The sequence below is a fragment of the Phascolarctos cinereus genome, unplaced genomic scaffold, assembly GCF_003287225.1.
Source record: "Phascolarctos cinereus isolate Bilbo 61053 unplaced genomic scaffold, phaCin_HiC Scaffold_3;HRSCAF=262, whole genome shotgun sequence".
In the NCBI taxonomy this organism is placed as follows: domain Eukaryota; kingdom Metazoa; phylum Chordata; class Mammalia; order Diprotodontia; family Phascolarctidae; genus Phascolarctos; species Phascolarctos cinereus.
In genome coordinates this window covers 96328640-96352353 of record NW_027555736.1, presented here as the reverse complement: position 1 = coordinate 96352353, position 23714 = coordinate 96328640, and the positions used below count along the sequence as shown (strand labels likewise).

The window sequence follows — 23714 nt, the reverse complement described above, 5'->3', positions numbered from 1 at the left end:
TAACATTTCTTAACTAAAACTTAATCCAGTTAAAGTAAACATCATAATAATTACTGCATGGGTAGTAATGATCTTCTTGTTAGTCTTTACTATGAAATTGCATTTTTATAAAATGAGGCCATATTCTGGCACATCAATATTGAAATCTTTTTTTCTAAGGCACTGAAGGATTAACAAAATGCTGAATATAGCTAAAATGCTCTACAGTGAGATTGTGGTCTAATTAAACAAATTCCTAAAGTCACATATGAATGATATTATTTATATTCCTATAAATGATCAAATTAGAAGCTTTACCTTGGAATACAAATGAAAATTTACAACATTAATATTTACAGGGGTAAAAAGCTCTAAGGAAGAAACAGTCACTTTCTGGATAAAACTTATAAGTATTTCATACTATCAACATTAAAATTACTATGGATAAGATTAGCATGCTGGCTTAGTGAAGATGTAAATTTGGGGAGATAGGCTGATAGAAAACACATTCAAGTTTTTTTAAACTGCTTATTAAGTTTCGATTATATAACTTAATTACATAAATGCAAAAAATAGCAAAGTTCTTATCTAATGTACAAAAACACTCTACCTTTGTTTCATAGAGTTGGTGTAGTCTTCCTTTTTCTTGAGAAAGCTGCTTAACTTTGTGAACATGTTTTTCAATTTCTTTATTTGCATCTCTGAGTTTTCTCTCAAGTCCCTCCTTTTCCTTTCTAAGATCTAAAGATTCCTTTTCACCTCTGACGTACTTCATCACCATTGTTTCTTTTTCTTGGCGAGCCTCTTCACATTTCTTGTTTGCCTTTATTTTAATATTATTTTGAATTAAAAAGTAGTTTTACATTAGACACTTCCATTTACCCTATTTATTAACATAAGGTATCAAAGCAAGACTAAATATTCTACATTATACCAAAGTTTTTACTTTAATATAAAAAAAACTTTGGTATGCCATTATTCCCAACATTTGTGACATGAAGATATTTATATAACAAATTATCTAAATGACACTTTCAACAGAAAAAAGCGATATTATGTTTTCTCCCTTTGCCATTCCCAGTACCTTTACCTGAAGAGCTGTGCAATCTATTATTCTTTAAATTTTTATTAATATCTTTTGTTTTTACATTCCCTTCATTTCCAAATTAATCCTTCCCTCCTCCCAAACCCAAAGAACCATCTCCTGTAACACAGAATAAAAAAGGGGAAAAAACCCAGCAGTTTGGCAAAAAGCAGCATTACCAGCTGACTTTAACAATACATATAATGTTCCATACTCCTTGTTTCCCACTCTCCACAAATGAGGGGGTGGGCACTTTTTTTCATTTTTCTTCAATTCTGCAATCTATTTTTAGAGGTACCTGTATGCTTGAAAAGCAGCCTGTAATACTTTACTGCCTGTATGACTGAACAATTCCCAAGGGCCTGAATCAGGGTCCTGGGAGGAGGGAAAGACTAATTTGGAAATGAAGGGAATTTTAAAACAGAAGATAATAAGATGAATTGGGAGCTGTTAAACAGACGGAGTTTCTGTACCAGCGGTTTCTCACTCTACCAAAATCACACATCCTTTATAAATTCACATACACTTTAATAGCAACTTGATTAAATGTGTGAAAAATGTCCATTAATATTTTTTCATCAACAGCCTCTGTTGCCTCTTTTGTAAAATGAAGGGACTGAAATCAGACCATTTCTAAGGTCTCTTCCAACTCTGATTCTATGTTCATTTAGGTGGGCTCTACATATGAAAGTTTTAGATGCTGGCCGGAACTTTTATACTTAGGCCAGCCCTCTTTTAAAGCAAACCCATTCTTACAGAATTTCTGACTTGGGAGTTAAGATAGGGTGCTCATTTTTTCTACTATAAAAGCTAAAGCAAACTTAAGGAATTTTTAGGGTAATGTGAGATCAACAGCCCTACTATATTCTGACAGGTAGGCAAAGGATATCTAATTCTGGAAATAATTAGCATGGAATCAGAGAATGGGGGGAATGGAATAAAAGAAAAGAACATTATATTTGATATCATAAGACCTTGCATTGACTCCCTGGTATTGTTATATAGGTAGTATAACCTGTGTGACCTTGGAGCCACCTATTACATCTGTAATATAAATAACAACAGTAGTATCATAACGACTCATGGTAATAACTTTTATTATTATAGTTAATATTTTATATATCACTTCAAGGTTTGAAAAGCATTACATATAACATAAATAATATATGAGACATATGTATATGTATGTAATTTGATCCTCACAATAACTCTTATGAGGTTAAGTGCTATGATTATCTCCATTTCACACATGAAGAAATGAGAATCAGAGTAGTTAAGTGACTTATCTGGGGTCACACAGTTTGTAGGAATTGAATTCAGGTCTTCCTGATTCCAAATCTAATATTTTATGGGGCTGCATGATAGATCTCTGAGGTTCCTCCTTGTTTTAAATCCTATGATATGAAGAATGGGTTTAACCAATTATGGATGGGAAACTTTGTAGTTAAGAAAATCTAACAAAATTCTGAAAATAGTAGATTTATTTTAACCTTAGAACACTATGGGTCTGCCTACTATCTTAATTTTTCACTAAAAATTAAAAATCAATCTGAGAAATTTTTTCCTATAAGAATATCTTCTATTTTATAATGGAAATTAATCAAGGAAATTATGACTTGCATTTTGTACATTTATTTTATAGTCAATTTTGCTTAAAATCTTAAAAGTTTTGTTATCTTTTGCTTTATAAAATGGATACTTTAAACAATGAAGTAATGACTTAAAATTCAGTATGACTAGTAACAAAAAATGTGATGTTCCAAATATAAGTTTATAATATGAAGAAGAATCAGATAATATCTGTATCATTCAACCCACCAGCATTTATTAAGCACCTAATATGTACTAGGCACTGTGAAAACTGAGGATTCAAAGAAACAAACAACTCTTCCTCTCTAGGAGTTTACACTCTAATGGGGGAGGCAATAAGCATACAAGTATCTATGGTACGTAAAAAGAAAAACCATGAAGTGGTTCTTTACAAAGTTAGGAGGGAGGGCAGTAGCCATTGGTGGGGGGAGAGTGTCAAGGAACAATTCATGTAAAAGGGGCTGCTTAAGTTTTATCTTGAAAGAGAAAGATTCTTTGAAGCTGCAACAGTGGAGGGAAGGCATTCTAAGCCTGGAGTATAGTCAGGGAAAATACATGGAAAAATGAGATAAGAAAATGACAGGAGATGGGGGATAATGTCCAATAATAATTTGGGGACTGGTTCTGAAAGAATTTAAAAGAGGATCATATTTGATCTGACAGACAATAAAGAACCACTAGTAGTTGACATGGTCAGACCCATATTTAAGGAAGATCCCTTTGGCAGGTATGTGAAGGATAGAATGGAATCAGGAGAAAATAAACACAAGCAGGCCAATTTTGTAAGGCTGTTGCAATGAACCGTGTGAGAAGTGGACACCTGAAAAAAGTGTGGTTGTGTGAAAAAGAGGTAGCAAAATCTGGCAACTATCTGGAGACGTGGTTAGTAAGGAAGAGTGAGGAGTCGAAGATGATGCTATGTTTAGGAACCTGAGACTGAAAGAATGATGGTATGTTTGATAGAAATGCTAAGTTTGATAGATGGGCAGGTCTGCTGGGGAGATAGTTCTATTTTAGGACATGCAGCATTTGAGATAAACATAACAAAGTTACTCTTCAGGTTTCTATTTGCCTACACTGTCACCAAAAAGTGTTTGTTATTCAGGGTATGCTCCAAATCAAATTCAGTAAATGAAAACACCAATCTTCAAAAATGAATATTAGGTCACTATCATCTTTACAAATGGAGTCATCATGTTACAACATATAAAAACTTATTTTCTAGGTAACTTTTCAGGAACAATTTTTAAAAGGTGTAAGACATTGATTTTAAGTCCCTTGAGGAACAGGGACTGCTCCACTTCTTTTTAGCCTCAGGGTCTAGCACAGTACTTGACAAATAGAAGGCACTTAATAAATGCTTGCTAAATGGTTAATAATGGAATAACTTGGCATAATGACAATTTTCAAGCACCTATAGAACATTCTTTCAGTCATGATCTCACACTAGATTTCTCCTTCACAAAGCATCTAGCATACTTCAAAGCTACCTCTACCCCTAAATACAAAGTAAATGGAAGACTAAATCATCTGAAAATGCACTGTAATTAAACATCCCCAAACTAAATATACATCTTATATTACTAACTTTTGGATATTCATCATCTGACAGATTATGGAGTAGCTTATCAGGGAAGCCACAAAAGACTGTAATTCAATCACAGTCCTAGGAGATATTTTGGAACTGGAAGGAACTATTTTGGTGACCTGCCGCATTATATGCTCCTTTGTCTTCCTGCCTTCCTACCTATAAATGTTTACCAGAGGAAGAAAAGGAATGTCTATCTATATTTCTGCTTATTACAGAAGATTAGATTGCTAGAAAGGATGAAAGAAATCAGTCAAGAAAGAACCCAGCCAGAAAAAAAATGTAAGAAGCAAAAAAAAAAATCAAAATCAGAGCCAAGAGTTTGTTAAGACATGACAAAGAAAAAGCAGAATTTATGCTATTAGAGCTATATAACACAAAGAAGCAATATCCTATATTCCACAGAACAGTAAGGAAGACCCATAGGCAGGAATCCCTGTAACTAAACCTGATTGGAAGATACATTACTGATCTTTTTTTTTATCCCTTGGTGAAGTGCCACTAAGAAGTGCCTGCATGGTAATTCTCCATTTTCCATCAGCATCTCTGCTAGACATGTGGAATTTGACATAAACATAATAAAGTTATTCTAATTATCTGAAATCTCAGTACCACGCTGATTGACTCAGTTTTTTTAAACTCAATACCTTTTTAACTCCCCCAGTTCCCTCTCCTCTTTGACTGGAGGGCTGGAGAAGAGTAACAAATTCCTCCCAAAGCCTTCCTTTATAGAGGGCTCAGATTAGAACTTTCCAGATCAGCAGCTGTTTATTTCCACTCTACAAAACATCAAGCCCCTAGTACCTTTTTCCTTTACCACACTTTTCGGCTTACTTTTTGTGTACTGTCTTCCCTCATTAGATTGTAGCATCCTTGGAATAAGGGACTGTCTTCTCTTTTTATTTTTATTCTTAGTGCTTAGCACAGTGCTTGGAATATAGTAGGTGCTTAATACATGTTAACTGATTGAATCACATATAAACTATTATAGCTAAATATAAATGTGATATTTTCCTAGAATTTCCAAGTGATGTGAAGCTTTCTAAGACTGATTAAATCAAACCAACAAAACCAACTTCTGTTATTTCATGTAGTAATGAATGATATAGTAACAAGAAACAAACTGAACCTCTTGGGATGTGAGTCTGTTAGGAAACTGAAGGATTTCAGAACACAGGTAGCTCCTGCCTCTTTTCTTTCAGTCAAGAATTGGGACTTTGGTAAAGAAAGGAATACATGGCAAGCGAAGAGCTAACCAAAGAAATGGCCTCAAAAAAAACCACAACAGATTATGGACTTTTAGATCATGGTTTACGATCTGAGAACACTGTGCTCCTTTCAACAGACAACATCTTATAAAGCACAAGGAGCAGTGTTGAGAAACATGTAACAGAAATATAAATAGATAACAAGGACCTAAAAAAAAGCTTCAGGAAGATTAACATCCTGAGTGAGCTAAACTAACAAAAATGCCAAGGACTTGGCTAAGACTTTTTAAAGTTAAATCAGAGGAAAAAAAGAAAAAGAAATATAGAGATCCACTACTTGAGAGAGATAGTGTAATGTTAAATGATAGAGAAAGAGGCAGTTAGGTGGAGCAGTGGATAGAACACCAGCCCTGGAATCAGGAATACCCAAGTTCAAATTCGGCCTCAGACACTTGACACTTACTAGCTGTGTGACCCTGGGCAAGTCACTTAATCCCACTGCCTAGCTCTACCCCTCAAAAAAATGATAAAGAGAAAGGAAAATTTATTAACTCCTATTTTGCTTTCATCTTTGATATAACTACAGTTACATGACTATAATAAAAAGAAAATTAAACTGCTGTTCAAGATAAATGAGATTGTAAGAGTGCATCTAGTAGTTTTAAAATGAGTTCAAGTCTCCAGTCTCAGACAAATTACATCTTAAGGTACTGAAAGTTTGCATATGTCATCCGGAACCATGGATGGTAATCCCTAAGAAATAATAGAGAATGGAAGATGTGCCAAAAGAACAGAGACAGAAAAAAATTTTTTTTTCTTTTTGAGTCAGTTTTCAGAATGTTTAGACTAGCTATCTTACTGTCAATTCCTAAAAAAACACTAGGGTGGGTTATTAAACAAGTTTGTTATCACTTAGAAAAGGAAGGTTTACTAAGATAAAGGACAGAAAGATAGTAAAGGGTCTAAAACCAATGTTACATAAGAAGCAGCTAGGTGGTGCAAAGAAAAGAGTACCAGGACTGGAGTTAGGAAGACGTGTCTTTCTGAATTCAAATCTGACCTCAGAAACCAATCTGACCTCAGAAACTTACTAGCTGTGTGACTCTGGACAATGCTGCTTGCCACAGTTTCTTCATCTGCAAAATGAACTGGAGAAGAAAATGGCAAACCATTCTAGTATCTTTGCTAAGAAAATCCCAAAATGAGCTCATGAAGAGTTGGACATGATTGAAACAACTCAACAACAACAAACAACATGGAAAAAGAGGAAAAGGGAGGACAAAACAGCTCTTTAAATTTCTGAAGCACTGTCACATAGAAGGAGAATCTAATGCATGCAGACCCAATAGATAGTAGTTAAAGGTAGGCACATTTTGGTTCAATATAAAGCACATGCAAATAATTAAAGCTAAAAACAGACTACCTCGAACTCCTCAAGATTGGAAGTGTTCAAGATGAAACCGGAGACTACTAGTTAAGTTAGGGTTAAGTGTAGAGGGAATGACCTGCCTCCCATTAGTATATGACTTTTAAAGTTAATTCCAAAATGGAACAGAATCAAAATAACATAAAGAACTCTAGAACTAATAAGACAGACTAAGCTTCTCTTTAGAATAGTGTTCATCTGAAAAAGTAGACAGTACCCTCCAGGCTGGCTTCAAAACAAAGTAATATGTTTGACTGCACTGAACAAGTAATCCATTATTTAAATGCATCAACAAATTCTTCATTAATTTTTTTTTCTCATGCACTACTGATACTCTTGTTTTAAAGATATTAATTTACTTATGAAACATACTCACCAGGATACCAGATTTATAACAATAATGATATGAAATTACCTGCTCCATTCGAAAAGCCATTTCTTTATGTAATTGCTGAATCGCATTTTTGGCTGCAGTATCTTGCACTACAAGTTTTTCTTTGGAAATGTTAATGTCTTTATTGAGTTCCTCTATTCTTGTTTCTAACTGTAAAGCAAATGTTTCCATATTATGCTTAAAGTTTTATTTTAAACTCTCATAAATATTTAAACAAATGAATATGAAATGATGCTATATGGGAAAAACTACACTAAATAGTCTAGATGTAAAAAGTAAAATTAAAGCAATGCAATGTTATTAGTTTGTGCTTTCTGACCCTCAGTTTCTTCATCTGTAAAATGGGGATAAAGTATCCCTACTGTACCCCAGAGGTATTGCGAGGCTCAAATGAGAATGTATGTAAACTCTAAACCTCAAAGCCTATATAAATATCAGTCACTTTATACAGTAAATGTTAAAAAATATACTAATGTAAAAAAAAACTACCAAAAATCATCAGTTTTCTAGTCACTAGCATGATTTTCAAAATGCTAACAAAAATGAAGCTACTTCAGTTTTCTTTGACAGGAAGTGGTCAAATTTCCAGTGAATTCATTAAAAAGAACAGTCCTGGTTCTTTCCGACCTGGCCAGTGTGAAATTCCTAATCAACAGCGTGAAAATCCTAACAGAAATAAGAACTTTAGCTTGTCCATTAAAGTCTAGTTCTCATGGGGCAAAATTAAACCATGAGGAATACACATCTAAGTAAATAAAAATTTGTAACTATAGCTAACTCACATTTATGCAAAAGTAGATTAGCTATACCAGATTAGCAAAAAATCAGTAACTTTTTAAAAAATCTATTCTTATTTCCTTTTAAGATGCCAGGTTATGAGGTTAAATAAAATAGAAAAAGAAAGGTTTTACTTAAGCTTTAAATATTTCATGTGCTCCTGCCCTCTCCCAAGGAGAGAACAAGAAACAAGCACAGCAAGAACAACTTTGCCCAGTGCTGAGCAGCAACAATAACAGGCAGAACACGGAAGAGCTTGAACCAAGGCAGAAGAGAGTTCAGAAAGCCAATTAATCGATTCTGAGATAGAGCTTCATAATTTTTTTTACAACTATTACTTTAAAAAATCCACCCTGAACAGTAAATTAATGCATTATATTTAGATATCACTACAAAAATGCATTCTAAAACATAAATGTTTAAATCAGTGTTTTTATATCATTACTCTGCCACAATTAGCAGTTAGATTAGCAGGAGTTGATAATCAAATTACCTCTTACGTCCTCTCATTTCTAAAGCATCTAGCTGAGTAATGGTGGACCTCTCATCTGAGAAAAATGAGGAAAAATCTGAAAACAAATTCAGTTTTATCATACAGAAAATTGGAGGAGCATGAGACTCGTTGATTCACTAAAAAGATCATTTCACATTACAAACTCCCCTCTACATACTCAACACAGCAAAAAACCCCTTATTATTATTGCATAAACTGAGATATGCCTATGGCTTTAAGGCTATTTGTTTGCCTTTTACCTGTTTAATTATATTTATATGTTGTCTCTCTGTTTCTGTTCGTTTTTTTAGTTCTTCTCTTAGGTTGTCTTTTTCTGAACAAATTTCTAAAATAAGTTCCTGATGCTTCTTGTTTTCTTTAATTAACCTAAATATAAAAAGGACAGAATAGACAAAATATAAACCAAAAAGATAAAGACTGCTGCAAAAGTACATGTTTAAGGTGTGGATTTCTATGTCATAATTACGCAAAATTTCTGTCTTTCAATCATCCTATTAGCTACACCCCATACTTCATTTACAAAATTTGCTAAGGACATCATTATATATTAATATTTGCAGAATGAATTTTACAAAAAGCAAATCAGGCAGGCTTGTTTAGTGGACAGTTATGAGTTGTTAATAATATTGTTATGATATGACCACACAAAAGAAACCATATGCCCCTGAGTAACATTACTTGGAATATTAATTGCATCCTTCATTTTCTTTCTGTATATGTGCCTAAAAATGTGTATTGCTAAATAATATTCCACTGTAGTTATATGACTATAATGCGAAGATGGTGAAAACTGAAATGTAAACATTTTTATACATGATCCCTAGAGACAGGAAAAACAAAAGTCAAGGTGAGTTTGTTTTATAGAACACAAGTTCGAGATCAGGATTCTTTTGGTTTTTTGTTTGTATCTAGTACCCAGCACAGAACCATGTATTACAGAAGAAAAGTAGATCTATCATATCTGTTAAATTGAATTTTAAATTAATTCTGCCAACAGCTCTTTATCGTAATAGAGGTCAAATCTCAAAAATCAATGACATATGTGATCAAGAAGCACAGAATAAGACTCAAAGCATGTGCGCGCGTGCGCGCGTGCGTGCATGTGTGTGTGTGTGTGTGTGTGTGTGTGTGTGTGTGTGTGTGTGTGTGTGTATCATTGGATATTTGGAAGATAAGCAACAAGTGGTTTGGTTGAACTGATTTATACCAGAAAATAATGATACAAAATAACACTGGCTAAAATTTAAGGCAATTTTTAGGGGACTGAGATTTTTTAATCTTATTCATAGTTAATACAATTAAATTTTATATGCATCTTATATTAAAGATTTCTCATTGAGATTTAAGAAAACTGATGTTAATTTGCCCAATGAAAGAAAATTAGCAATAAATCAGAGATTTTTCAATTTTAAGTTAACATACAAATAGCAGAAAAATATTTTTAATTAAAAATTTAAATAATGGTAAAAATCATCAAGAATTTTGAACTAAATGACAGCTAATATAGTTAAACAATTTTAGAGGTGATATACAAATAACTAAGCAAATTATCTTGGAAGAAATTTATTCGAAATACTCTGCATAGACAAAATTAAGCAGACTGAAAAAGTAAATCGGTTTCCTGGAAATAAGCCGGAGGGGTAATTCTCTTTTTACTTCATTCTTATTTTTAGATTGAAGAAATTATTCCTAACTAATTTATATCAAACTTTTTACAAAATAAAAACATTAGTGTAAACATTTATTGAATACCTGTTATAGACACAGTCAGTCCTATTCGGGGTCCTCTGTGGAATATAAAAGGGGCCAGAATCTAGCCTCAAAGGAACTTAAAATTTGTAAAAGAGATAAAGTATGAATAATAAATACAAATAAAAACAGTATAAGACAGTTTGCTATAAATCCCAAGTGCAGCAAATGATGAATATGACCAAAATCCTAGGAGAATCAAATCAGATGAAGGGATCATTTCCTATCAGGATTATCAAGGAAAGCTTTATGGAACAGGTAGGTGACATCTTAACAGTCAAAAAAATGAATGGGGTTTACACAGCAGAAACGAAGGTAAGCAGGGCATTCCAAGGGAATGAAACCGCATCAGCAAAGCAAAGATCCATGACCTGCAGGAGGATGGGCAAGTAGTTTTCGTTTAGCTATGATATTATATATATTATGAAACTGTAGGAAATAAGGCTAGAAAAGGGGGGGCGGGAAGAGAGGCGTCAGAATAACAGTGGGCCTTGAATGGCAGAACTTTATCCTATAGAACAAAAGTTCTCAACTTTTGGTCCATGGACCTTTGGGGGTCAGACTCTTTTCAGGGGTCTGTGAAGTAAACTACTTTCATAATACAATTAGGATGTTATTTGCCTATTAAAATATATCTGGGTAAAGGTCAGATTTTCTTCATATACTTCAACCAAAACATTCACAACAGATTAATGCAGAAAGTTGAGAATCCATCTGTCAGACATTAAATTGATTTGCAAAAATAAGTAAAACAATGCCACTCTTCTCACTAAAGTGTTGTTCTGAGAAAGTTATTTTTCATAAAAATGTCATATGTGTTAACAGGCAATGGGTTTGCTATTGCTATTTTTTAAATTAATAAATATTGTAAAAATTTTCAGTTTTAATTTCTAGTATGACAAACATCTAGAAATATAATCCATATAATAAAAGCTCTTTAGGGTCCTGAATAATTTTTAAATGTAAAAAGTTGTTGAAACCAAAAAGTCTGAGAAATGCTGCTGCAGAAAGGAACCAAAAGTAGAAGAGTAAACACAAAAATGGATTTGCAAACCCACTGATTTGGATATTCCTTCTAGCAATGTAGATTACAACCTATTCATGCCTGCATCTTCCATAAATTTGTCATAAGGGGTCCACCTAGCATTACAGATCCTTACTTTCTTCTGACATCATGAGGACACTAACTGAACACTTGGGCTATTATTTTTCTACCTTGCCAAATGACAAGCGCACCTTTTCTTCCTACCATCCATTTCCCTGATGACATTTTTTACTCCTGTGTTTCTGTTTCTCATTAGTTAGTTACATACTACAGCTTGCTCATACGCATCATGAACCTCTCCAAGGCCCTCAGTGTCATTTTCAGTTCTTCAGAGATTCTTGAGTTCCATGTCTCACAGCCACACAACATCAGTTGAATGTTGGTATTAAAAAGATGGGCCTTTGTTTCCAGGAAAAGTTATAAGGGAATAATATAACAAAATCTAAGACGTAAGCAGGTTAATCTTGTGAGGATGTAAAGGATTCATTAGAGGAAGAAATGACAGGAAACAGAAACAGTTGGGAGGATATTAAACTTGGCCTATGGTAAACTTAATAATCTCCTTCCTGTTACTAACTCACGGATCCCCACCTGGTTCCCTTCTTTTTCCTTTTATATTTATTTTTATAGCTGTTCCTCTAACTGTCCTGCACCCTACTCCAATTCACTTTCTCAACGTCAAAAGGGAAACATACAGTATATATTTTCTACTCTAGAAATTGATGTTTTCTACTATTTAACTTCATTTAGTCATTTTTCTACAAGAATATTAAGGCTCCAGAGTTATTTCTACAGTGCAATATTTCAGGTATACGCATGTCATTTCACTGGTGTGGGTATCCACTAACACAGATCACAATTTATTTTGTCTTTGAGAGTTGCTATGGGCAAAAAGTAATGAGCCTCTCCAAAATTAGCTAGATGAGTTCTTGGATAACAAGCATACAATTAATCACCTTTTAGGCATGGTTAGTCTTGCTAGAACTTGTACTCTATCGTCTAAGCCTTTGAGAACCCAGCACACTATCTCCACACCATAAGACATGGAATAGGCTTTTAGTAGAGGTAATTAAATGATTTTAAACAGTGGTAAGACAGGGAAAGTACAAGGGAAAACAACTTACTCTCCTAACTAATGAATTTGTACATAATTCAAATAGTACCATTCTCTGGATGGCTGTTTTGTTTTTTAAAGACTTCAGATTAAGGAGCTGCATTTCTTGGATTAGATCTCAGTTAATAAAATGAAAGAGCTAAAGAAATTCTAATTGGTGTTTTTTCTATGGATAACTAAATATGTGTGACATTTTTCTAAGAAAAGTTTTGATAAAGTTATGTTATAAAAATGCAAGATAGTTAATGAATATGTATGACTCAGAACTAAATTATCTACTAACAGGTCTTCAATGCTAAAGTATTAATTTTACATTTAAAATTTCTTTCTCTGATAACTGGCCAAATGGATTTTAGGGTAAGTCAATACTTACTTCTTTATAGTATGCTCCTGCTGCAGATATTTATCTTGCACACATTTTTCAAACATAACTAAAGCACGTTCACCCTTTTTCATACCATTGGGTACTCTATGTTCATTTGAAAGTTCTGCAGATAACAGCTCTGATTCTATTTCTTCCAACAAATCTTCCTGTGCTGAAACATTCTGTATTCTTGAAATAAGTTTCTTGGTGCAGTCTGTATCATATGGACTTTCTGAATAAGTCTTTTCATTGGATGTTTCTGTAAGCTTAGATGATTTTAATTCTTGCAATATTTCTGCTAGTGTTTGTTCTGTTCCATTTGTCTTTGACACTTGCTCTGCAAAATCACCACCAGGAAAATGAGTTACTATCTGAGATTTTTCTTCATGTGTGTCTGCTTTGTCATAAGAATTCCCAACTCCACTACGATCTGGTGAGTAAACTTTTTGTGCTTCAATTTGATCACCTCCAGGAAGCATAAGTGAAGTCATCTCTTTTTTTGATGGAAGAAGTTTAGAATCTTTGTCTAAGCCACTCTCTTCATCTCCAGAAAAACAGCTTGTGGAGCCTTTTGTTGCAGATGTACAGCCAGTGGTTTTATCTGATGAAACAGAAGGTATATTCTCTACCTCAGACAAGCTAACTGGAACCAATTCACTCTGCATTTCTTATGATCTTCTGATTTTCTTTGCTAAAAATCTAAAAGGAAAACAAAAAACACCAAATTATCATACACTAACTCATGGATGAAAGAAGTGTTTATTAGCAGTTTACCACATACAAAGCCCCATGCTAAATGATGGGGATACAAATAGAAAAATCAGACAGGCCCTGCTCTTGAGAAGCTCACATTCTAACGCTGGGGACAAGCAGACGGGAATGCTTCTTCTTTAATGCCACGCATATCATGTCATTAAAAAAATAAGACATACTATAAATTATACTATACATATGTCCCTTCCCTCTAAACTAATGAATGAAGGGGGTGGAGCCAAGATGGCGGAGTGAAAGCAATGACTTGCTTGAGCTCTCCCCCAAACCCCTCCAAATACCTGTAAAAAAAAATGGCTCTAAACAAATTCTGAAGCGGCAGAACCCACAAAAAGACAGAGTAAAACAAATTTCCAGCCCAAGACAGCCTGGATGGTTGATCAGAAAGGCAATCGCACCGGCTGGGAAGAGGAGCTCAGTTTGGCGTGGGCGCGCAGGCCGCAGTGAACCTGGAGCAGGCCTCAGAGGAACGAATCACAGGCAGCTGTGGTGGTTTCCAGACTCCTCAATCCACAAATGCCAAAGACAACTTAGAAGGTCAATGGGAAAAGTCTGTTTTTTGGGTGAGAGAAAAGCTGGGTCAGAGCCAGTTCCAGAGTGCAGAGCGCGGACCCCGGGGCAGTGGCTGCATAGACTGAGGGGGAATTGAGTGGCTGATCAGAGGGGGACTGCAGGGATCTTTTTGCCGGTGCTGAGGCAGGAATCTCTTGCTTTGCCGGTGCCTGGATCTGGGTCACAGCTCTGGGTGGTGGTTCTGGGGTGAGGAGGAGCTCTGGCACGGTGGAGCTTGTAGTGGTGGTAGAGAGGAAACCCTCCTCACAGTTCCAAGAGAGAAAAGACTGCTTGTGTCTGGTCACTCAAAGACCAGAGCACAGGCCAGGAAAAGAGTAAACATCACGACCCTTACCATACCACCTTGCAAGAACTGAAAATTTACAGGTCCCTAGAAGTAGCTCTGAAAACAGCTACACAAACCCCCGAAGCTTGAGACAGTACATTCTCCACACTGGAAGCAGACTTTTACCTTAACAAAGAGTTTAAAACTCGAGTGGTTGGCTGGGATCATGAACAAACCTCGCAAAAACAGTCAGACTATATTACCTTACTTTGGTGACAAAGAAGATCAAAACATACAACCAGAAGAAGACAACAAAGTCAAAGCTCCCACATCCAAACCCTGCAAGAAAAATATGAATCCATTCCAGGCCTCGGAAGAGCTCAAAAGGGATTTTGAGAAGCAAGTGAGGGAAGTAGAGGAAAAACTGGGAAGAGAACTGAGAGTGATGCAAGAAAATCATGAAAAACAAGTCAACAGCTTGCTAAAGGAGACCCAAAAAAATACTGAAGAAAATAACACCTTAAAAAATAGCCTAACCCAAATGGCAAAAGAGGTCCAAAAAGTCAATGAGGAGAAGAATGCCCTAAAAAGCAAAATTGGCCAAATGGAAAAGGAAGTCCAAAAGCTTAATGAAGAAAATACTTCCTTAAAAATTAGAATAGAGCAATTACAAGATAGTGACTTTATGAGAAATCACGACACAGTAGAACAAATCCAAAAGAATGAAAAATTAGAAAACGATGTGAAATATCTCATTGGAAAAACAACTGACCTGGAAAACAGATCCAGGAGAGAGAATTTAAAAATTATAGGACTATCTGAAAGCCATGATCAAAAAAGAGCCTAGACATCATCTTTCAAGAAATTATCAAGGAAAACTGCCCTGATATTTTAGAACCAGAGGGCAAAATAGAAATTGAAAGAATCCACCAATCTCCCCTGAAAGAGATCCCCAAAGGAAAACTCCTAGGAATATTGTAGCCAAATTCCAGAGTTCCCAGGTCAAGGAGAAAATATTGCAAGCAGCCAGAAAGAAACAATTCAAGTATGGTGGAAACACAATCAGGATAACACAAGATTTAGCAGTTTCTACATTAAGGGACCAGAGGGCATGCAACATAATATTCCGGAGGGCAAAGGAGATAGGATTACAACCAAGAATCACCTACCCAGCAAAACTGAGTATAATCCTTCAGGGGAAAAAATGGTTATTCAATGAAATAGAGGACTTTCAAGCATTCTTGATGAAAAGACCAGAGCTGAATAGAAAATCTGACTTTCAAATACAAGACTCAAACGGAACATGAAGAGGTAAACAGGAAAGAGAAATCATAAGAGACTTATTAAGACTGAACTGTTTACATTCCTGCATGGAAAGATGATATTTATAACTCATAAGACCTTTGTCAGTGTTAGGATTGTGGGAGGGGAAAAATTATATGTATGTATGTATAGATAGATAGACAGACAGATAGATAGTTAGATAGCACAGGGTGAGTTGAAGATGAAGGGGTGATATCTGGAGAATAAAATTAAGGGGTAAGAGGGTTATACTAGGAGAAGAAGAAAGGGACAGGTAGAATGGGGTACATTATCTCGCACAAAACAGACAAGAAAAGGTTCTTACAGTAGAGGGGAAACAGGGGAAGGTGAGAGGAAATGAGGAATCTTATTCTCATAGGATTTGGCTTAAGGAGGGAATATCATACACACTCAATTGGGTATGGAAACCTATGTTACCCTACAGGAAAATAGGGGAGGAAGGGGACAAGAGAGCAGGGGGATGATAGAGAGAAGGGCAGATAGGAAAGGGGTAATCAGAAGGAAGTACTTCTGAGGAGGGACAGGGTCAAAAGAAAGAATAGAATAAATTGGGGGGGCAGGATAGGATTAAGGGAAATAGAGTTAGTTTTTCACAACATGTCTACTATGGAAGTGTTTTGCATAACTGCACATGTATGGCCTGTATTGACTTGCTTGCCTTTTCAATGAGGGTGGGTGGGGTGGGAGGAAAGGAGAAAATTTGGAACCCAAAGTTTTAAAAGCACATGTTTAAAAAAAAATGTTTTCACATGCAACTGGGAAATAAGAAACACAGGAAATGAGGTACAGAAATCTGTCCTGCCCTACAGGAAAATAGAAGGGGAAGGGGATAAGAGAAGGGGGAGGGAGAGAGAGAAGGGAGGGCAGACTAGGGGAAGAGGTATTCAGAATGCATGCCATCTTGGGGTGGGGGAGGGGCAAGATGGGGTGAAAATTTGGAATTCAAAATCTTGTGGAAGTGTTGAAAACTAAAAATAAATAAATTTATATTAAAAAAATAAACTAATGTGTGAAGTCAAAGAGGACACAGGCTAGGTATCTCTCTTTTTTCTTTTTTGCTTTTTGGTAAGGCAATCGGGGTTAAGTGACTTGCCCAGGGTCAAATGTCTGAGGTCTCATTTGTACTCAGGTCCTCCTGATTCCAAGGCCGGAGCTCTATCCACTGTACCACCTAGCTGTCCCCAGGTATCTCTTAAAAGGGTGACTAATCCACAAGGACTAATGCAAGAATGACCACCTGGGCTTTTGGGAATCACAGGATCATAGAACCAAAGCTAAGAGTCCATATGGTCTAAACCCATTTCACAGATAAGCAATCTGAAACCCAGAGAGGGTAAGTTACCTGCCAAAGGTCACAAAGGCAGTGAGTGTCAGAGGCAGGATCTGAATCTTGGTTCTTTAACTCCAAAGTCAGTGCACTTCCCAATGAACCTTTTCTAACCAGGGCAGTGACACTGACAGCAACTCAGAAAATGACAATGGATCTGTTAATTTCAGTTTTTCCTACCATGTTTATTCTTAGTCCCCTAAAGGTGGACTGTAGAAACAAAGCCAGCAGTTGGGAGGTGGAGCTAGAAAAATGATTACTTCTTTCAATTCTAGGGAGATAGAAAGACCACTGTAAGGGCCTGAGAGAAAAGAATGGAGGAATAATGTTTAAAATAGAAAGATTAAAAGGGTATGAGGATAGTCAGGAGAAGACTTTACTAACTCTGAGGGTCTTAATTTACAGTATATGTTTTGTCTAAACACTGATTTCATCTGTGTAAGGAATCCCCAGTATGAAGACATCCACCAAGTATGCAGTCTTTAACAGTTACTGGGAGCACCAACAGGTCAAATGATGTGTACGCCATAGTACATTAGTGTATGAGGCAAGATATGAAACCTCATCTTCTTGATTCCAAGGCCAGTCTTTTACCTACTACACCAGGCTCTTTCTCAGTATATCACTCCCCTCCCTCCCCTCCCCCCAAGATAAAGCAAAACTTACTCAGGGAAAAATACATATGATGTATCACAGAGAAATAAGGACAACAAAGTCCTGGTATTAATTAAATCTTACTCTACTGTAGTAAAAGTGATAAAGAAATGCTTCAGGATAGGGCCAGGTCAGAAGGGATAACTGATAGGAGAATATGCTTTTCAAGTTGGCAGGGAATCTGGGAACTGGGAAGTTCCACGGTGATTTGCAAACATTTTGAACAGTAATAAATATAGGTACAAATAAAATGTAGGTGTTCCTAGTTCTAGGAACCATACCTCTTTCAGGGTAGAAACTCCTTTTCTAACCCTGCTTCAGAATAAAAGGATGAGAAAAATTAACATTTTTTAATACTAGATGAGCATATAAGCATTAGAACACACATTAATTAAACCAGCTTTTATTGAGTGCCCACTATCAACAGAAGAACACTAGAAAAGCAGAGGTAAGGGATATACACAAAGAAATAGCCTTAAGTTGTTATCTTTAGAGAGTTGTAGTCTATTGGGAAAAAAGCACATATCTACAACTGCAAAATAAAAAACAAGGTTCTATGAGCTGTATATTGATCTCTCAATGAAATCCTCTAACCATAGTTCATAATCACAAATTCACTGAATTTGGTCAAATTACAGAGGCATTCATTTGAAAACTTGGCTACCCTCCTCACTTTTTAAAAAAGAATAAATGAACCACAAATTGAATTTGGGTGTCACAGATCATTGAATCTTAGGAGTGTTAAGAGACTTTCACAGATAATTTAGTTTTATCTCTTCTCATTTTACATATTAGAACACCAAGAATTGTTTTTCAAATTTCATGAAAAAGTCAACTACTCAGTTATCCCAGCAAAACAAACAAAGCTGTAGAAAGTTCACTTTGATCAGTCTGATGCAAACTGAATCACTAAGTTCAGAGTAGATGTGTGATCACTTATATGAGGTTAATCAAGAAAGATACTGTGGAATCAGCAAAGAAAAGGAAAATTAATCCCAGGTAAGCAAACTAAAATGACAGGGATAGGTTTGTACATCTGTAATAATCCTTTATAGCACCTAGGAGAGAATTTTTAAAAATACTAGTAATTTAACTGAATTTTTGAGCATGGCAATGACACAATAAAAACAGAAGGAAAACTATTCTAGCACCTGTATGCCACAAGAAAGATTCTGAAATGTTCAGGGCTTGATGTAACAAACACAATGTCATCCACAAAAAAGAGAATCCATCTTCAACTTGAACTCTGTATTAGATCTTCCACAATAGTGGCAAATACCTTTAGTGACCATATCTCTCAATATTTTATGTCTCTTGTGATTATCAAAAGGTCCTACAAGGTTCTCTCTGCTGCTGTGTTTCAAGTAATCTTGTATAGTACATGCAGAGAAAATACCTCATCAGAAAAGAGTATTTATGGTGGTATTTTGCTCTCCCATATCTTGTACGAAAATATTGTAGCTGATGTCTATATCCTTTCTTTCACCCATATTCCATTTTTCATTTATTCATAACTAGCACATAGTAGGCATTTAATCAGTGCTTACTGAAATAAATTGCAGGGCATTACACTAGGTACTAGGGATAGGGACATGGACTGATCCAGTGAATTTTATTGAAATAGTATACTCCCCAATCAGGAAACTTAGAATGGCATGTTTTCTGCACTTTGTAATTTTAAGAGGATTGCCTGAGAGGAATGACTTTTGAACATGGCCAGTGCGTTAGAGCTGAACCTTGAACCCAGATCTTCTTAGCTCCAAGGCCAGCTAGGTCCCTGTCTGCTACACCTTTTAGGTGTTGAGGATACAAAGACATAAATGAAATAATCCTTGCCTCAAGGAGCTTACATTCTATTGGGTAGAATACAACCTGTTCACAAGTATAATTGAGGAAAGAGAGACAACTAACTACTGGAGAGGTAAATGAAGGCTTCACAGAAATGGCTGACAGTGAGTAGAGTCTGAAGGGAGACTAGGATTCCAAGAACTGAAAAGAGGAAGAGGACAGGGCACCCTTTGGGAATATATGGAGGTTGAAAATGGAACATAGAGTTCAGGAAACTGCTTTCCAGTCTAGCAAGAACATAGTTTGTTAATAGTAATAATATTAAAAACTTTAGTCAAAAGGTATCTAGGAGGGGCAGCTAGGTGGCGCAGTGGCACCAGCCCTGGAGTCAGGAGGACCCGAGTTTAAACCCAGCCTCAGACACTTGACACTAGCTGTGTGACACTGGGGAAGTCACTTAACCCCAAATGCCTCACTCAAAAAAAACCCCAAATAAATAAATAAATAAATAAATGAAGGTAAATAAAACTCCCTAGTGTGGTAGACACCAGATTAAAATGTAATTGGGAAATATTTAACAAAACAAATAAAAATACAACATGAAAATGTTAATTTGTGGTTCAATCAACATGCAACTCACAGATATTTCCATGAGTTTGTCATCACTAATGTAGTGTTTTATCTACTCCTCCCAGAGGTCTGTCATTTTTACATTTTATAAGCAAGCCACCTCAGTTTTTATCCAAGTCACTGATAAAAATGGTCAACACAGGATCAAATACAGATCCCTAGGATATTCCACCCTAGATCTCCTTTGAAACTGATATAGTGAAGTGGAATTATTAAAAGCTGCCTTTGTGAGAAGGATTATTAAAGTGTAGTTCTGATATTAAGTTAAAGAGGATGGGATACAAGAGTAGAGGTAGTGGTAATGGGTTAAGAAAAGGGAATGGATATTTGAGGTGTGAAGAAAGGAGGATAGAATAAATAATTGAGCTGAGGTATATAGCTGGGGTAGTTCCCATTTGTAAGAAAGATTTTAGAGGCTTGTGGACAGTTTCAATCAAAAACAACTAGTTCTTAAGAAAGAGCCCTAGAGGCTAAACCGGCTGTAACCAGCTGGGTTCAAGGACGGGGCTTCACCCTGGCAAAGGCTTTTCTCCACTGCCCTTGCTTAATAAGCTTATTAAATATGAACTGACACACCCCAAGGGCGGAGATAGCTGCCATTTTTGAACATGGGCACTTCATGGGCAGAGTTAACAAAACATGCACAAACACGCAATGGGCTGTCCAGGAAGGGTGTAACTCAGATGAACCAGATCAATAGTAGCTTTGATGGGTGGAGTATGGATCTTACTAATGGTTTAAAAGTTGTTTCTACCACTGAACCAGAGTCTACCTGCTACTAAAGTGCGTTGTGCCCGTTATGCCCGCGGAGAAGCATAATAAACGACTCTTCACTCAGTGAAACTGAGTGATTCTTCACTTAGTTTCGTTTTTAACTAGAAGGCTTTATTTCTCTAAGGCCTTATTTCTAACACATTGAATAGCCTCATTTACAATATGTAATTGAAATTTACGTTCCAATTTTTTTTCACAATAGTACAAAGTTTTCCTGAAGCTTAAGGATGAGAATGAAATTACTAAATTTGCATAACTGGTTAAAAAAAATCAAAACACTACAAGTGATGCAGAACCATTAATAACTATTCAATAACTATTTTTTTAAGGAATTAAACACCTACTAGAGTGCTTCTGTTGTTTGTCTTTCATTCTTAAAGAGGACCACAAAACCAAGGTGACTTGCAAGTGAACTGGATTTATGTTAGGGAGTGCAGTCCAAATTCACCAGCCTCACTCTCTAGAGCCATGTGGGTTCAGTGGCGAGATGTAGATCAGGACAACTGGAGACTGCCCAGGATGTAATAGGAGACCCCGGCCTTTTTAAGGTCTTTTCCAGGTCTCAATTTAACGGAGGCAATACCCATTCAGTGTTTAAAAGATAGGTAAGAAAGGAGGCAAAAATTGGCCTCTTTTACTCAGTCCAAAAAAAAAAAAATCAACCTGGGAGAAGGCCCTCAGGGTTTCTGGCCAAAAGAGAGAAACAACTGCTATTTACATTCACTGAGAGCCACCAGGGACCAAACAAAGACCAAGTGAGGCTTGGGCTGGGACCTATTGTTGTTGTCAATCAATGAAAGTCAGAGTGATTTGAGTTTAAGGCACAGTCCTTACCCACAAGATATCTAGAGAGATTACAGAGATCAAAATATACATTCCTTCTGGCAGAGAACCCAAAGTTAAGGCTACTAGGAACATTGTTAAACGCAGGGGATAAAAAGAAAGACAAAAAAGAGCCCCTTGCCCTCAGGGAGCTCACAATCCAGTGAGGGAGAAAACCTGCAAATAACTATGTACAAACAAGACACATGATAAAGTGAAGGGAAGCCACTACATCAGGGGAACTGGAAAGGCTTCTTGCCAAAGGTAGGATTTTAGCTGACACTGGAAGGAAGTTAGGGAAGAACATGGAGAAAGACCATTCTGGGCAGAGGGAGACAATCATTGAAAATTCACAGAATAGGGAGATAGGCTATTACATGTCAGAAACCAGAAGAAAGCCCACAAATATTGTAGAGTCCCTGCAAGGGGAATGTAAAATAAGAAGAGAGACCAGGATAAGTAGGGCTTTAAATGCTAAAGAGAGATTTTACATTTGATCTAGAGATTACAAACGGCATCAGACTTGAACTTGAGGAAAGCCATTTTGACAGCTGAGTGGAGGATCAGAGTGAGAGACTTGAAGCAGCATCCAGAAGGCTACTGCAATTGTCTAGTTGTGAGGTAATGAGGGAGTTGTACCAGGGAGATGGCAGTGGGGGGGGGGAAGATGAGTATGTTTATGAGAAGCTGAGAAGACAATAGACAGGACTTGGCAACACACTGGTGGATACAGGGCAAGAGTGAAGAGTTGAGGATGACACTTAGATTGCAAGTCTGAGTGACTGACAGGACGGTGATTTTCTCAACAGCACTATGGAAGGTAGGAAGAGAGAAGGGTTTTGGGAAAAGATAATGAGTTCTATCTTGGACATACTGAGTTTCAGATGTCTTAGGGACATCCAATTCAAGATGTCTAATAGGCAACTAGAAATGTGAATATGGAGATAGAGCTGGATAAATAGATTTTAAAATCATCTGAATAGAGAGGATAATTGAATTCACTGGACCTCCTGAGATTACCAAATGACATAGCACAAAAGGAGAGGAGAAAGGGAATAGGACAGATTCTTAAAGGTTACTTTTAGATGATGGAGACAAGCAATCAGGCAAGAGAAGAACCAGGAGGCAGCAGTGCTACAAAATCCTAGAGAGAAGAGGATCAGAGAGAAAAGGGTAATCAAAGGTTGTAGAGAAGTAGAAAAGCATGAGAACTGAGAAAAGACCATTACATTTGTCAATAAAGAAACTCTTGGTAACTTTGGAGTTTGAGTTGAATCATGAGGTGTGAAGTCAGACTACAGAGTTAAGAGAAGAGTAAGGGGAAAGGAAGTGGAGGCACTGATTATAGATGGCTTTTTAAAGGAGTTTACTACAAAAGGGAGGAGAGGTATAGGAAGACAGCTATCAGGGATGGACTGATCAAGTGAGTTTTTTGAGGATGGGGGAGAGAGAGATATAGGTATGCAGGAACAAGGAAGACACTAGCAGAGAGGGAGATAGAAGATTACTGAGAAAGTGGTGGGGTGGGATGGAATGTAACCACATGTACGAAGAGGGAGTTAAAGAGCCACCTTCATGTGAGACAGGTGAAGGAGGAGCTTGTGGGAAAGGAATCTGAGTGATGTGAGATGAGTGAAATGAGAAGAAAGGGACAAAAGGGAGTTCTCAGTAAAAGATCTCAATATTTTTCCAGGGGAGTAGGAAGGCAAGCAGTGGAAAGTTTGAGGAGTGATGAAAAGAATTGGAAAGGCCACTGTGATATGTTGGGTAATGAATCAATTAGAGAGGTGTAAGAAGACTACCTTGCCTCAGTAAGGGGCCCAGTTGAGATTATGCAACATAAATGTGTAGTGGACCCAGTCAGCATGGTTTTGTGATTTCCTCCAGTCTATTTCAGCAATACATGAATAGGAGCAAAGATAATAGATGGTAGAGTAATCCAAGGCTGGGGAAAG

At 36.5% G+C, this 23714-nt stretch overlaps 1 protein-coding gene across 2 annotated transcripts in view; it reads right to left on the bottom strand.

The window, feature by feature from the left end:
• Window positions 1-23714, bottom strand: part of CCDC186 (coiled-coil domain containing 186) — a 70042-nt gene that overhangs the window by 27239 nt on the left and 19089 nt on the right. The window contains exons 2-5 of one of the 2 annotated variants that reach the window (XM_020988100.2): window positions 12842-13531; window positions 8800-8926; window positions 7291-7419; window positions 590-802 (exon numbers count right to left, since the gene is read on the bottom strand). In XM_020988100.2, the coding sequence (XP_020843759.1) occupies window positions 590-802; window positions 7291-7419; window positions 8800-8926; window positions 12842-13497 (1125 nt within the window). In that variant the 5' untranslated portion in view covers window positions 13498-13531. The remainder of the gene's footprint in view (window positions 1-589; window positions 803-7290; window positions 7420-8799; window positions 8927-12841; window positions 13532-23714) is intronic. The other variant, XM_020988101.2, reaches the window with a different exon arrangement.